At 31.5% G+C, this 15,728-nt stretch overlaps 3 protein-coding genes and 1 long non-coding RNA gene across 4 annotated transcripts; 3 read left to right on the plus strand and 1 right to left on the minus strand.

The window, feature by feature from the left end:
• The first annotated feature begins 155 nt into the window (after positions 1-155).
• Positions 156-3,907, plus strand: LOC116777599 (ras-related protein Rab-35). Its single transcript, XM_032671235.2, has 4 exons — positions 156-376; positions 475-774; positions 1,063-1,211; positions 2,296-3,907. The coding sequence occupies exons 1-4, from the start codon at positions 325-327 to the stop codon at positions 2,398-2,400; spliced, it is 606 nt and encodes a 201-aa protein (XP_032527126.1). The 5' UTR covers positions 156-324; the 3' UTR covers positions 2,401-3,907.
• Positions 3,908-5,694: 1,787 nt separating this feature from the next.
• On the minus strand, positions 5,695-14,763 carry LOC116777647 (leucine-zipper-like transcriptional regulator 1 homolog). The gene is made up of 16 exons (XM_032671310.2): positions 14,606-14,763; positions 14,148-14,348; positions 13,835-14,006; positions 13,577-13,713; positions 13,087-13,201; positions 12,853-13,016; positions 12,610-12,780; positions 12,392-12,533; positions 10,336-10,499; positions 9,961-10,136; positions 9,489-9,684; positions 9,147-9,298; positions 8,557-8,735; positions 7,986-8,112; positions 7,758-7,915; positions 5,695-7,412 (listed from the first exon to the last, which is right to left on the minus strand). Exons 2-16 carry the CDS (start codon positions 14,288-14,290, stop codon positions 7,227-7,229), a joined length of 2,382 nt encoding a protein of 793 aa, XP_032527201.1. The 5' UTR covers positions 14,291-14,348; positions 14,606-14,763; the 3' UTR covers positions 5,695-7,226.
• LOC116777446 (cytochrome b-c1 complex subunit 9) lies at positions 5,725-6,274 on the plus strand. Its single transcript, XM_032670992.2, has 2 exons — positions 5,725-5,865; positions 6,157-6,274. Exons 1-2 carry the CDS (start codon positions 5,725-5,727, stop codon positions 6,190-6,192), a joined length of 177 nt encoding a protein of 58 aa, XP_032526883.1. The 3' UTR covers positions 6,193-6,274.
• Positions 11,008-12,963, plus strand: LOC133319951 (uncharacterized). Its single transcript, XR_009753413.1, has 3 exons — positions 11,008-12,305; positions 12,407-12,563; positions 12,837-12,963. It is a non-coding gene; the product is annotated as an uncharacterized LOC133319951 (long non-coding RNA).
• Positions 14,764-15,728: the final 965 nt, after the last annotated feature.

Raw genomic sequence — 15,728 nt, forward strand, 5'->3', positions numbered from 1 at the left:
ATATGTAATCGAGGTCTTATTTTAATCATATATTTATTTGTAAATCTTTACAAGAAAAATATAAATTATAAACTTTTTAATTTTATAACTGACCTAAACATTAATGTTTGTTTCTTTTATGGTATCTGTGACAAAATAATCTTAAAACGGAACGTTGAACAGTGTAGAGACAATGATGGCGAACGTTTTGTAAAGTGACGCAAGCTAACGTTTTACGGCATGCGTTTATCTATTTTTTCGATACTAGCAGTTGTCGATCAATTATTACCATTATCATCAAACACATGACCAGTTAGGGGAGTTGTCACACATATATAATAAGAAATGGCCCGCGAGTTTGATCATCTTTTTAAACTGCTGATTATCGGTGACAGTGGTGAGTGGGCGAGGCCTATGTTCGCGAGTGATATCTTGGGATTTGCCAACTACTTTTCCTGTTCAAACAGGGTGTGAAATGATGTTCTTGTATTACAGGTGTAGGAAAAAGCTGTCTCCTTCTCCGTTTTGCGGACAACACTTTCTCCGGTAGTTATATTACAACGATCGGTGTGGATTTCAAAATAAGAACTTTAGAGATAAATGGTGAAAGAGTTAAACTTCAGATATGGGATACAGCCGGGCAAGAGAGGTTTAGAACGATCACGAGCACGTACTATAGAGGGACTCACGGTGTCATCGTGGTATACGATGTCACTAATGGGGAGTCGTTTGCTAATGTGAAGAGGTGGTTGCACGAGATCGAACAAAATTGTGATGTCGTCAACAAAGTACTAGGTGAGCTTGTAATTTTAACTCTATTTATAGCTATAATAGGTTATTACATTTCTTCATGTATTGTTCAGTGTAATTTATTTAGAAATTGTTGATTGTGTATTGATAACAAATAATGTATTCTCAATAACCATCTATAAATAATACTCAATTTTTATTGAAGGCCAAGAATGTTATAACATGTTGGTAATATCACCTGAATAACACTCATGTTAATAACATCAATAATAGATATTCTTGCTATTGTAGAAAATTTATTGAATATTATGTTGATTTTTTTTTTGTTTTTAGTTGGTAATAAAAACGATTGTCCATCAAGAAAAGTAGTTGTGACGGAGGATGCTCAAAGATTTGCAAATCAAATGAACATACCATTGTTTGAGACGAGTGCTAAAGAAAACATCAATGTAGAGGAAATGTTTCTAACTATTACAAAAATGGTAGGTACCTTTTTTTATAATATTTCACCAGGTTCAGATATACCAAAATTGTGGCTTATTTTTTTATATAGCAACACATACAAGTTGAAGCTACTGAATTTAAAATTATTCAATAAAGAAATAAAATATATTCCCTTTATAATGCTTCAGCGAATTCACTGTGTAATAAAATTTTAAGTATGACTCATGCTGTTAAGGTTGATCGCTAAATAGAAAGATTTGAATTGATGCATTTTTATTAAAAGTTTTCTGTGAACATAAAATTGTCTTTTTAAAATTATGATGTAACTATTTTTTGTTTTTTTTTGTATCTACATGAACCAAAAAATTAACGACTGCAATAATGTTAAAATAGTTGTTATACGAAATAAAATAAGAACACCATTTTTATTTTAAAATTCACCTAAATAATACTATTTTATTAAGTAACTGGCATGAAAAAAAATATTTTGACAAATTTCAAAAGTTATCTGTATGATAAGTACTTATTGAAGTGAACTTCTCATGCGACTTCCAACAAGGTTGTGTCAAAGCTGAGGGAGAGAGAATGAAAGATACACAAATATAGAAAGTAAGAGAGAGAGAGAGAGAGTGAGTTGCTTGATTCCAAGCACATGAGAGTTATGTTAGCTACAGACGGAAGGCTGAAGGATGACTAAAGATTACTTCAAACTAATTTTATTATAAAATAAATCTAACAATCTGACTTCCTTCATGTACCATCTACTCAATGTAACCTTACAATGTAAGATGTCGGTAAAACTATGCAACTGTATTTATACAATTAACATTCCCGATCAATGGACATCATTCATTGCACACTTGAGAATTAAAAACTTCATTCCTGAGTGTCAATCTATCTGCTTAAATAAATAAATATAGTTTTCAATATTTCTATGGAAAAGTTTGTGTAACTTGCTTATGGTGTTGTCGTGAAATTAGCTGAAATACCTGTTTTCTAAGTACCTACTTGTCTATATAAATATTATGATTTTATAATTATATTATGATGTCATAAAATTTTAATAAGACAAGCTAAATAAAAGCAGAAAGAAAAAATTAATATTTTATTATTCTTTCTTAGGTTCTAAGGTCTAAGTTGGAAATGAAGGAGAGACAAAATGTAACAGCAAACGACACAGTAAACTTAAAGAAGAGCCACAAAGGGAAGAAAAAATGTTGCCACTGACCTAATGGTATGGCAGTCGGGGATGTCACTTATATAATGCTCAAATGTTGAGAGAAAGTTGCACAACCCTTGCAGGACTGGTACCTTGGCCATAAACTGTTTATTACCAATGAAATAGAACCCTTCTTCTGTTGATGTAAGGTACAAAAGTGTATTTTCACATCTTAATAGTCTTACAATTAGTTGAATTTTGTACCTTGTGTGTAAGTGATCTCTATTGAATATTATCATGGCAGTGTCGTTTTAAGTATAACTGTCTGTTGATAGCCCATTGCTTTGTTGAGCCAATGGCTTCTACAATCCCAAATGAGCATTATGAATTAACTCCAAAAATTAAATTAGGCTATTATGGATGCATAGTTTATGTGTATAATTGTAATCTTATAATCAAAATTTATGTGATGGTTTGATGTAAGATATGGATATTGCTAGATATAAATGTATACCATAACTCGTATTTTTTTTTTTTAAATGTGGAATTGTAAGCTCTATGACATAACATATGTATATCTCTCGCAATAAAAAAAAAAGTCTAAATTAAAATAGATCAGATGCTTGCTTAAGTGAATTAATGTTAAAAAAATTTCATTGATAAATAATTACCATTTTATTTTTATTATCAAATAAGATACCTTTCTGTCATCTCTATGTGTGGTAGGGTCACTGGTCATCACAGATTCTAATGACGAGAGTAGTATTATATAAATGTGTTTATGTAAAAGTATTATATTTTATTAATTAATTAACATATAATCTCTTATGATTTATGATGAATTAATACATTTGCTGGATTCTTTATTGACTTGGTTATCTTTTATACAGATAGCCAGTGTTCTTGAGGAAGAGCTAGAAATTTCCAAATGTAACATGGAATATACTTTCTAATAGATATAAAGGTATTCAAAATCAATTATATTTGATGCTGCATTTTGGTAACGCATTTTTAAAAAGTTCTGGACATAGTTTTTTTTTTTTCTTTGTAGAAAACTGTTAGGTTTATTTTGCATTATCAATATGGCTAGCAATATACAATTTACACTGCTATGTTAACACTCAATTTAATTACTGAACCATAGTGTAATACGATAATTTTGGGAACATGCACTGTATTCGAGTCGGATATATGGTGTGTATAATAAAATTTGTTCTGTTCAAGTATGGTAACATGTAGTATGGAATACCAAAATAGTCTTAATATCGAGATGATGTTTAGATATAAATTGATTTTGTATATGTAAATGTGTGTACTCATTGATATGAATTAATATGATTATTATAAAAATTTACATCATTCCGTTTATTCTTGTACTCTATTATTAGGCTGGCTGTAGAGTTCAATGTCAAATTATATTTCATATATTGAAAGTTTTCAATTTCCAGCAAGTATAAGCCGCCGGTCTAATAGTACACAGCATTTTGTTTGATTTGGTACTCATTTTAATTTATGTATATTGTTCTTATGAGCATTTTAAAATGTAAATAGATGATATATTTTGCCCAGAATTAACCACGTGTTTTATTATACTAGACATGTATTATTTTGTCATTACCTCTATCCTTTTTTAGTAGCTTATAAAAATAAACTATAATAATCAGTATTTAGTTCAATTATTACTAATCTTTTCAAAAAAACTATTTAATGCAATATTAAAAAACTAAATTATGTCTCGTTTGTTGCTTAGCTAATACTAAGCACTCTTTTATTCTGACCTCTATGTTTTTACCATGTTATGTTTAATAGTTTCTGATCTCAAAAGGTATATTTTGAGATTGTCTTCATCACAAAACCTTTTACTGCTTATTGCGAATGTCATTTTCTTGCGAAATGTTAAATTCTCTCTTAGTTACTTCATACTTCATATATACGTTGTAAACCTTACTGTCCTACAATGATATAAGAATTCTACTTATGAAAAAGTCAGTCTATGAATGGGATAAATTCCGTTTAGAAACGGTGTTACGCATATTAATCTTAGAGGCATACAAATCTAGGCTAGAGAAGATTTAGTGAATGATAGGATATTGTTGACTTTATCTAGGTCTCTTTTTATTTATTTTTTGTCCAGTATAAATAACTTATGAATATTTCGTTACATATTTTTTTAGTTCATATTTTTGATTGTGTTTTAGTCCAAATTTTTCTTTTCTCTACATTCTGCAAGTTAGATTGCAGAGAAGGCATTTAGCATTAAGTTCGCCGTAGGTCTAAAGTTCTTACTTATGATCAAAGAAGAAATCAATAATAAAGACTTTCAAATTTACAACAATGATATTTTCTTAAATTTTTTGACTCAATTGCTTTAAACATATTAATTTTACAACCGCCGATTAAGGGGAAGTGCTGGTGAAAATAGAGGTGTATGACAGAAGCGCTGAGATAAAATAATTTATTTAATAGTATGTTACACCTTGTTCGTCACCAGAATGTTCAAATATTGAATTCTTTCGATTGTTATCGAGAGTGCGAGAAGCAGTAGAGGTACATCCAGCGTGTGAAGGCTTGGGATAGACTTATGAGTTATGGACGTCATTGACGTCACGTCATAAACGGTAACTAGGTATATTTGGTTTATGTTATTCAATAGAAAAATATTTTAATTTAATTATTAAGCAGAATAGTTTTTAGGAAAGTATTGTTTCAACGGCTTGTCAATTGAGCATGCTGTTTATTCACTCTTAGTAAATTTTCATAAAATTCAACATAATATAGTGAATGGGTATTCTGTTGTTGGGAAAGAAAGGATCAATAAATGTAATTTCAATTCTCCTTCCAACACAGATTATAAAACTATAGAATATATATTTTATTACCAACTAACCAAATATTTTATTACCCAACAATAAATGTTATTAAAAAATTGAAATTTTTTCATATGTATAATATACAATAACTGATATTTGAATTAAAATTGGACATTGTAATTATTTTTTGTTGATGGTTTGAGAACAGTCTCAATAAATTGGTTATTAGAATCTTTCACTTTAATTATTTTGAAAATAATCGCAAATGCTTTCAAATTATTAATTTTGGTAGTTTGCATTAAAAGCAATTTACAATTGGTAGTATCGATAATGTTTATCGTGTAATATTTCCTTATGTTTGTTGTTTAACTTTCAAAAAAATTTAATATATAATATTATTTTTAACGTACAACAAAATATGGCTTAACACTTTATTGTAGAAATAAAAAATAGTCACATACTGTAATTTTTTTTTAATTATCATGGCAATTTCGTTTCCTTACTGTCACTGAACATTGACATCTGCGGACTGCACTCTTGATTTAGAACGAGTCAGAGTCGGATTCTCGAAAAATCATCAAAATGTCGCTTTGGGCCACGTTAAATCGTAATGTTTTTAAGAAAACGTCTACTTTTGCTGTAGCAGTTACGGGCGGAGCCTTTTTCTTCGAAAGAGCTTTCGAAGTAATATCGGTATCAATCTTCGAAAGCGTAAACAAGGGCGTAAGTATTATGTAATTTTCTATGACTTGATAAGTTTCATTATAGTCTGGTTTTACCATCGTATATTAATTAATTATTTATTTCTAAGGGTTTTTCATCCCATCATCCCTTTTATTAATACAACAGTGAATTTCAAGAAATATAACCTTTCACTTCATCTGTTCACAACAAGTTTAGTGTGTCAATGTGAAAACAGTAATAGATGTAGCTATTTAACAACATTTTTAGCCTCACGTAATTTTCCAGCTGACTGAAATCGTCACCTCTGACCATATGCTTTTTTTTTTTCAGAAACTATGGAAGGACATCAAACACAAGTATGAATAAAATATATACAAAATGTGTTATATCAATTTAATTTATTAGTAATTATAATGTTAATTTGATTAAATCTCCTTAACATTTACAATACTCTTTTATTTAAAAACCGACATTTTATTTTCTTAAAAATTTATTGTATTCTGTATTGCTATATTTTATTGGTATTCTGTATTGCCAAGTAAATAGTAAGGTACGTTTATACTTTGCATTATTGTCAATCTGTATACAATCTGAATTTTATTGCGAAAGTACAATTTGCGATATTATTATTTACATTTATTCTATAATATCTTTGTAAAGCTAACAAAAACAACTAAATTCAATTCCATAAAAGTTTAGATTTTTAATTGCACAATCTTTTTTAAAAGACATAGTTTTTAAGTCTCATTCTAGATACACAATTTTGTGTTAAAGCGACTTCGGAGCATACATTTTAAACTAATTATGGCTCAGTTAATTCTTAACAACAATATAAAAGAAATATTTCTTGGACAAAATATAAGTTCCATTATAAATAATTTATTGCCTTAATATAATATATTCTATATTAATTTAGAACTATTTGAGTGATTATTTAACTTATAAATATTTAGAATCTCTCATTTGTAAAGTTAATACTAATTTAGAATATTTTTCTTAAATTAAATAATTTATTAAATTTATGATTTTTTTATAGATAATTTACTTTGGTAATGTTAAATTATATTCTACAAACAAATAAATGTATAGTGTAAATTTAGAATTTCATCTCACATTTCTTTTAATATATTGAGGATTATACTACTGGACACACATTTATAATGTGCACATTATAAAGGCATTGTCCGATATCATATAGCTTTTATATGAGCTGATATTGTCAATAGACAAAATTGCTTGTAAATTTATCACACTTATAACCGCAATGATAAAGTCATAAGAAATTCCATTGGTATGTTGTGATATTTTCATAATATTTAGAATCTGTTGACGGTTGAGGACTCGGGAGGGGGCGGTCTCTATATCCATTGCCCGCTTCCCGACCTCTTCCGGATTGACCTTCATTTATTGTTTTTGTGTTTGATATAATCAGGGTCGTCGGTGAGAGTGTCTGCTGAGGACGACGATGGAAGCGATCGTGGCTGTAAGGGCAGCGGTGTATCAGCCTGAGGTTCCTCGGCTAGAGCCCAGATAATGTCCACTAGTAGGGGCTGGGCTAAATTCTTGATAACTTCCTGACGAGCTACCTGTGAATTATGAATTAGGACTCAAACCTCACCCCTACTGAAGGTGCTTAAGAACATTATTAATGGAATTCGAATTATTTGTTTTTATCATCATCCACTGATATGTAAATATGTATATATATCAAACTTTTATTACACCTGTACCTGCCATCTTGTTATATAAATAACCGTCTCAAATATAGAGAAAAATAAACACCAATATTTTTTTTTACAACCAGACTAATTGTGTCCAAGTTAGCGTGACGTCATAATAATGGGTTATTTTTCAATGCTTTATTTGAAATTGTAAATGTAATCAAAATTCATCTTAAATGCAGATGAGATTGGTTTTAAATTAGTTATTACCAGTTGGAAGTGATGTACGATCATTTTGAGGGCGTATTCTTTAATGTCGGCTGCCCTCATTCTGTCCGCCGCTTGTAGGATAGCGACCACATTTTCCGGAGTGACATTGCTTTGCAGATTATGTTTGCAGAACACCTGCAGTCGGTTGTTTGTGAAACCTGGGGACGATATTGTCTTAGATATCAATAAACATATAGTATATTATGTGTTTGCTTATTTTCTACATACCATAGTATATAGGCGCCTGGAATAGATAGAGTGAATCTTCTGTAGGCATATTGGTGTCGCCGTAGTAGATGTACCTTAGTAGTGAATCGAACGCTTCCTCCGACGGTACCGTGTCACATATTTGGATCTGTCGAAAAATAAAATATTACGTATTATATATATGTATTAATCGTACGTCATTTTATAAAAGTTTTTCAACTATACCATAAGTTTAAATGAATATGAGATTTGAGTAATTAATTTAATTGTGACAACCACAAGTCTGCATCCTTAAACGACACAACCAACGTGAATGCTATAATGTGCGAATATTTTTTAATGAAATGCTCGTGTGTTGTGACAGAGCAAACTTCTAGTAAGGTCATTGACATTGAATTAAAATAGGGATATTATAGATTGCTCTCCCTACATTATATATCTCTATCTTAAGACTCATTGAGCCTTAGTAGTAAACTATTATATTCTACACTAGATTCGTTTAATACATTAAAGAGATAAATTTTATTCTAAAACATATGAAGATCAAAATCTTTAAATCAAAACAACACAGTGTCAGGGTTGTCAAACTCACGTTAACAACATTGTCCTGCGGTGAAAAGGATCTGAACATGGCTTCAAAGTAGGAAGCCCTGGCGGCCAGTATCGACCTGTGAGCTGGTCTCATAGCACACCCTACCCTCAGCTTGACATCAGCCAGTTCGTGTCCACCGCCGCTCACTAACACACACATATCCTGTTCTAACGTTGTACCTGTTGAGACACCACATATATTTTTATCATATAGGTATACTAAATTGATAGTAATCTGGGGGTGGAGGGGAGTTATAACTTAATTAAAAATACTAAAGGAATACAATTATATGGGATATAACTATAAAACAGTAGTGTAATCTAAAGTGAGTACATAATTGTCAATAAATTTTGTTAACAATATCGGTGAAAATGTTTTTTTTTTTCATAAACTTCGAAGGATACCAAATTTTATGTTCTTTTTTAAAAAAATATACTATAACATAATAATAATTTCATCATTATGTATATAATATAAAACAAATATAATCTATATGAATTTCTCTACATACAAACTATGTATTATGAATATGATCCAACCTGTATATGGTGATCTTTTGTTTAATAGAACCACCCTGTATATAAACCTACCGACGACCTCCTCCTCGTGCTCGTTGTTGGCAGTCAGTTTATGGAGCGGCTGCTGTCTCCGTCTTATCACTTCAACCATCAGACGCTGGTCCATTTGCTCGAACTCCGACGACATCACGATCGCTGTGAAGTTGTACTCCTTGACCACGAATCTAGATTACATAAGAACATATACTATCAGCTCGATGACAAGTTTTATGAACAAAACAATTAATTTAAGTCGTTCTAACTGAAAGGTTTTTATGTAGATGTGTTTCTGTTTCTGGTAAGTTAAATTTGGTCCTGAACACTCTATATATATATATCTGGACTATGGTTGCTTAAGTAGTGTTTGTTGGTCACCTGAGACAGTATTCCTTTATGCAGATAAGGTTAGCGTGGTGGGCAGCGTGCAGTGCTTGCAGGACGTTGCTGTAGCAGAGATTAGCTCGGAGGAAACGTGCGCAGAGACCTCTGAGACGTGGTATGTTCAGACGCAGTGCCAGCCGTAGAACTTCCATCACTAGCAAGATGGTGGCGGGCGATGCCGGGTTCTCGTCTAGTATGTACCAATAACTCGGGATTAGATAACAATAGATCAAAAAATTAATGCTATATATATGACGATATACGCACAATATTGTATAATAACCTTAATATTATGTGTTACCCTTTGGAGGAATTATTTGTGACATTCATATTAATACAATGATCGGCATTCAATAAGAATTTGCTTCATCGAATGGCAAGTATTGAATTAATTGGAGGGTGGTTTTTATATAATTATTATAATTGCTATAAATTTATTTCAATCGACTCGCGTGTACCGCCTCACCCTTTTCTGTTGGATCGATCCTGTCTGTGTAAATATAATTCAGTACCATCCTGAAGGCTTCTGGGGTAGCTTCTGGTAACTTCACAGTCAACTGAGGCGTTGATTTGTATGAGAACTCCTCGGCAGCCTCTTCTTCACCAGCGGCGATACGTCTCGCTAGATCCTCTTTGGCTTCCCTTATCACACAATTATAATTCAAAACATTTCCTTAATATGTTTTCACACATTGCAATATTACTATCCTATACGTCTCGAGATTTTTATATTGAAATAAAAAAAAGAGATGAATTTTCGCCTGATCTAATCACAGGTCACGTACAACTGGTGCTGACGAGTGACATATGTGATAAATTATTGAAAAGCTGTAGGGCTCACTTTATTTTGATCCGTAGGTATTGCGAACGAGCGGCCAGCATAGCCTGGTGGGCGTAAAACGCGACCTGGTCGCCACCCAACAGCAGCGTCACGTCGCAGAACTGCTGCGACCGAAGAATCCGTCCGAAATCGTCGTGCAAAGTGCAACGGGGATAGTTGGAGAGCTAGTAAGCCGAAAGTGTTATAGGTTAATATAAATTTTATTCCCAATTAATTAGTCCATATAATTATCCATGTTAATGCATAGCTTATCTCTGTGATATTATTAAAGCTGAAACGAATTTATGACATAAACACCTTTAATATAAGTGACATGTGTGTATTATTTCATAAAACTAAAGACAAAAGGGCGAAACGCAATTTCAGGTCATTCCGTTCCACGTCAGAAACCCTAACATTTTGTCGTAAACTCTCTGTATCGGTTATTATACTTATATAACTTTAGCGTTTACTAAATTAGTTTTTATTTAAATTTTTTGTTATATGAACGTCAGGAGTGACGTGTTAATGTGTTTATTTACACGTAAAGTATCAGGAAATCTATGTTAAAAAAATTTGGATAGTTAATTCCATCATTCATCTCCACTCCAACTGCTTTGTTACTACCCAAATTTCATCAAAATTTTAATTCATCAGTAAGTCGCCAAAAAAACGCTGTTGCAACTAATTAGCCACTTGAAAGACAAAATAGGAATATAATACAATAGGAAATCGAACTAGTGTCTGAATATATACATACTTATCACTCAGAAGTATTGAAATAATTGGCTCCAAGAAACCTTTGCTTTCTTTAAAAAATTCTCAACAAAACCTCGTTAAGATTGAAAGACGTAAGAATATTTGGCAAAGATTGTCCAAAGTTTTATTTTTATAACACAACTAAGCTATTTTTAAATTTGGACTGAAATTAAAAATTTTTTTTTTTTTTTTAAAACAAGTATAAATTCTTCATCGAAATATATATGAAAATGCGTGAAAATTAAAACACAAAAAGTCTAAAAGATTTAGGAAGTTAATTTTTTAATCTCTCTATACTTTACGAATGAAACGTCGATAACTTTTTTTTTTTTTAATATCTAGTCTAAACCGGCACATCCCTAAGCATTATCTGTCTACGCTATATCAATATTGACCTATTAAGTTACAATGGCAGCGACTAAGTGGCGGGACATTGTCACATAAGTAAATACAATTTGCCAAATATACCGCAGCTTCGGAGATTACTCGGAAGCCTAACCGCTCGGCTTTCACGGAACCGTGACGTCGTGTATTATGTGCGAGAGCGAGACGGCGTATCCTTTTCGTGATTCGTTTTCTGACCATTCTTAAACCTTTATTAGCTCTAAACAAACCCGACAAATTCGGAATCGAAATGAATGTAATGCACGATTACTGTGACTGTCGCATTTGCTTATTCTGTGTATAAACCACTGAAAGAATTTATCGTTAACAAGAAATATTTCTATCAAATTTCCTGTTACCAAGACTTTGAATTACGTCTCACTGATACGGATAGAAAACACTCGAAACACATCATTAAGAACGATATAACTAAACAGCGCATGAGAATTTAGGACAGATAAGAAATAAAAAGATTTTATAAAAAGAGGTTGACAAATTGATTTAGAAAGGAGGTCTTATATGTATATGTGAAACTATTGATCAGTTTCAGTACAGAGGACACAACGAACATAAACTCTAACTGATTCAGTAACAATCAATTATAAAAAACAAAAATCCCAGTAGTGTTAGGTTGAAGTTATTTTGTTGGGTGATGAATATCTGACCCAACTATAAAAATCATTTGCTGGGAAGACTTCAAACGAGAGATGCAATAAGATTACGATATCTAGAAGCCAATAGATATTCTAGGTCATTAATAGATTGTTAGATAGATTGCAATGAAAATGAACAGATCTTGGAAGCGTGCAAGATCGCTTCAGACACGATTCAAAGACTATTAATTCCGTGTATGTACCTTTCTTTAATATATCATTGTCTATTTTAATGGCTTGTTATAGGTGTTTATTATAAATAAATCATTTGTAATAATTACTTGAAATCTATACAGATCGCCGCTCCGCACGTTGTTGTCGACGGTGCCGCCGAAAATGTACATGGCGTCTTCCACCACCGCACCTGCGTGGAATAGCCGACCGGAAGGGATTTGAGAATCCGGCGCCGGATGTACAACGGACCTGAGAATAACAGCAGGACAATATACAAATGTAGGTATGACTTGATTTTTACGACCATTACTCATAAATAGCTCACCACATCTGCGTATCAAGGTCGTAGCAGTGCAAGTCGGAGGGCAGAGTACTGTCAGCGGCGCCGCCGAATACGTAGAGATGTCTCGCATGGTGCAGCATCACGTGACCGTATCGGCGGGCGGGAGCTGGTCCAGCGCTACGTAGCAGGTGTTCGGTGCATACACGACTCCAACTGTTAATTAATACTAATACAACCTACAGACTCTAATTAAACAAAAATGTTTGCAGGCAAATCGAATCTCACGTATGCGTCTCGAAGTCGAATTGGAACAGTGCATTGGTGATCTTAGCACCGCTTTGTCCGCTGAAAACAAACATCTTCCCACGGGCCACAGCAACTGGGAAATTACAACAGGTGGGTGGACATTCACCTTTTTGTTCTATCCTTTCCCATTGATGATTTTCACCCTGCGAGAACATAATACAAATTAATTCCTTTCACGGTTACATTATGAACATAAAGTATTTTTTGATTTACCACTAGATTTATAGTCCACATGTCATTTAACCTCGCATTACCATCATAGCCGGCAAATATCCACAATTTATCATCATACACAGCTGCTCCATGTGCAGAACGAGGCACAGGCTCTCTGTTAAAAGATTTAGAAATTGCTCTGAACATACCTTGAACATACAAATAAATACAAAGCTTTAAATGTAGTAGTAAAGAAAAAAAAAATTCTTCTTGCTAATATTTAGGTTTTGGCAATTCTCATATAAAATATACAATAATTTAAGTGTTTTATGTAAAACAATATTGCATTTTATGAATATTCATATAAAATTTGGATAGCGCACAAGGGTTCATATAAAATACAACTATACTTAACAGAGTATAGAACCTTCTTGAATTCTTTTTCGTCTTAATTTTTTAAATAATTGTCTTAGCAAAAGAAATCGTAACACAAAAAAAAAATGACATTCATAAATAAAATAGTGTGTTACTGTCATTTATATTTACTTACTGGCCAGTAAATTTCCATTGTACCCATTGAGCACTTTGAAATTTGTATTCAAAGAGATCATTTTTATTTGTCAGATTAGAATTGGCCAATATATCCCCGGTGTATCCACCGAACACAAACATTGAAGATCTATGCACCTGTTCATAATAAAGATTCTTAAAAACATACATTAGATAGCACTTTTTTAGTTTCTCAATTAATTATTTTTGTTAGTATATTTAAATGATTTAATTATAACATTTTTAATCCATCACTTACTACAGCTGAATGGTGATATCTTGGGGCTGGTGGCGTCCCCATGCCTCCAGTTTTAGTCCAAGACTTCTCTCTTATATCAAATCTAATCAGATCATTCAACATAGACTTCCCATTGTCTCCACCAAATACATATATTGCGTCTTTATATGCTACTGCTGTGTGCTTACTTCGTCTAAAATTATGTGAAAGTGCAATAAAACAAACTGAAGTGGATATAAATGAAAAATTACAATAATTTTTCTATCAAAAATAATACAATCTATATATATTTGATGAATTCTATACACTGCATTACTATTGTGACCCTGCTTACCTTGCCCCTACAAATTCATAACATTCAGACATCCTTTTCCATTTATGAACTGTTTCAAATGGCCCAAATTCCATCCTCAAGCTGATATCTAACTCACTGGGATTTCTTAGTTGCTCTGTTATCATTTTTGCTATGTTTTGCATTTTTCTATCAATCTTGTTGCTTGCCTTGCACAGTATAAAGGAATAATATTTCTCTCGTCTAAAATGTTATTTGTTATTATAATCTTTCAAATTATAATAATATCTTTAATGAGCTGTAGTAAATAATTAGGAAGTGGGTCTCAATGTACAATATATGTATGACTAACTAAAGACTGTTGATTTCTCCAAGTCAAAAACTTTTTGTCATAAAAAATAGAACACTGCCGGATGTTCAATAATTGAAGCCGCTCTAGAAAAATCAGATTATTAATCCGGCACAGCGTTGAAAATAACAGAAATCTCAAAATAAACTACCGGGAAAATAGGTCGTATTCTTGCAAAGTTCCTTGACTCCTGTTAACTAATACAATAAATACATTTTTTATTCCTTAATATTGATTGATTTTTACGTTCTGTATACTTATTACTTAATAATTATTTTTAATAACAAAGTAACAGAGGCTAATTATGTACTATATATATATATTAAACATATCGTTCGATTATGAAGATCTCTCGATATAAATCGATTTTAATTTCATTATTAACCGTGAATTAATGCCAATGCACTTATTTAATAAATTAACAGATTAATTGTATTAAAGAACATCGGGGTTACAAAATTTAGGAAACCATATTTTTATTATATTTAATTTAGAAGCCACAAGTACATTAGGCGTACGTTAGTTGACTTGCACTTGTTAGCCTATGTATTACATTTTTAACTAAATAGATATGTTTTATAATACATTAAATATTTTCATGTTTGGTTATTTTTTACGATTTGTAAATACTTAATTGATAATATTAACAAAAATATTAACATTATCCTATTTAATGTTATTTTTTTAATAATTTAGGTTACCATTATACTTTAAATTATAAGGGTTAAAATACTATTTTATGATAGGGAAAGAAATATCACAATTAACACTAATGTAAAAATAAACGAAAAATATACAATGAAAACAAAGAGATATTGTAACACTCTTCATTCGATTATGTTAATGATTTAACGAACTGAATCGATGTATTCGATTATATGGATCAATTATATTCTCCCAATGATGGAAATATTCTACACTTCTTTTAACATTTTTTTCTATTAACAGGTAAATTCAAAACAAATTCAAAACAATTATTAAGTCCCATGACCTATTCCATAATAGGTCCCAACTTCTTATTATAAATGAATTATTGAATGTAAATCAATACATAGCCTCTTTTATATTGTCTACATTTCTTATCACATAATTAATAATTAAGTGAAAAAAATACCTCCTACCCATAGCTTAATTACAAGATATTGCATTGATGTAGAAATTTATCATATGTTCAATTGTTGATATTATTATGTGTTTCATTTTTATCTAAATTCTAAAAGTCGCTTGTTTTTTTTTATACGTGTTGACCTTTTTGGCCCTCGATGAAAGTGTAT

The sequence above is a fragment of the Danaus plexippus genome, chromosome Z, assembly GCF_018135715.1.
Source record: "Danaus plexippus chromosome Z, MEX_DaPlex, whole genome shotgun sequence".
In the NCBI taxonomy this organism is placed as follows: domain Eukaryota; kingdom Metazoa; phylum Arthropoda; class Insecta; order Lepidoptera; family Nymphalidae; genus Danaus; species Danaus plexippus.

Bases quoted from the DNA above. Each gene is read 5' to 3' on its own strand.
- LOC116777446 (XM_032670992.2), top strand. From the start codon at position 5,725: ATGTCGCTTTGGGCCACGTTAAATCGTAATGTTTTTAAGAAAACGTCT. The intron at 5,866-6,156 runs GTAAGTATTATG...TTTTTTTTTCAG, and splicing joins TCGAAAGCGTAAACAAGGGC to AAACTATGGAAGGACATCAA.
- LOC116777599 (XM_032671235.2), top strand. From the start codon at position 325: ATGGCCCGCGAGTTTGATCATCTTTTTAAACTGCTGATTATCGGTGAC. The intron at 775-1,062 runs GTGAGCTTGTAA...TTTTGTTTTTAG, and splicing joins TGTCGTCAACAAAGTACTAG to TTGGTAATAAAAACGATTGT. The intron at 1,212-2,295 runs GTAGGTACCTTT...ATTCTTTCTTAG, and splicing joins TTCTAACTATTACAAAAATG to GTTCTAAGGTCTAAGTTGGA.
- LOC116777647 (XM_032671310.2), bottom strand. From the start codon at position 14,290: ATGCAAAACATAGCAAAAATGATAACAGAGCAACTAAGAAATCCCAGT. The intron at 14,007-14,147 runs GTAAGCAGGGTC...ACATAATTTTAG, and splicing joins TATGAATTTGTAGGGGCAAG to ACGAAGTAAGCACACAGCAG. The intron at 13,714-13,834 runs GTAAGTGATGGA...TATTATGAACAG, and splicing joins GATATCACCATTCAGCTGTA to GTGCATAGATCTTCAATGTT.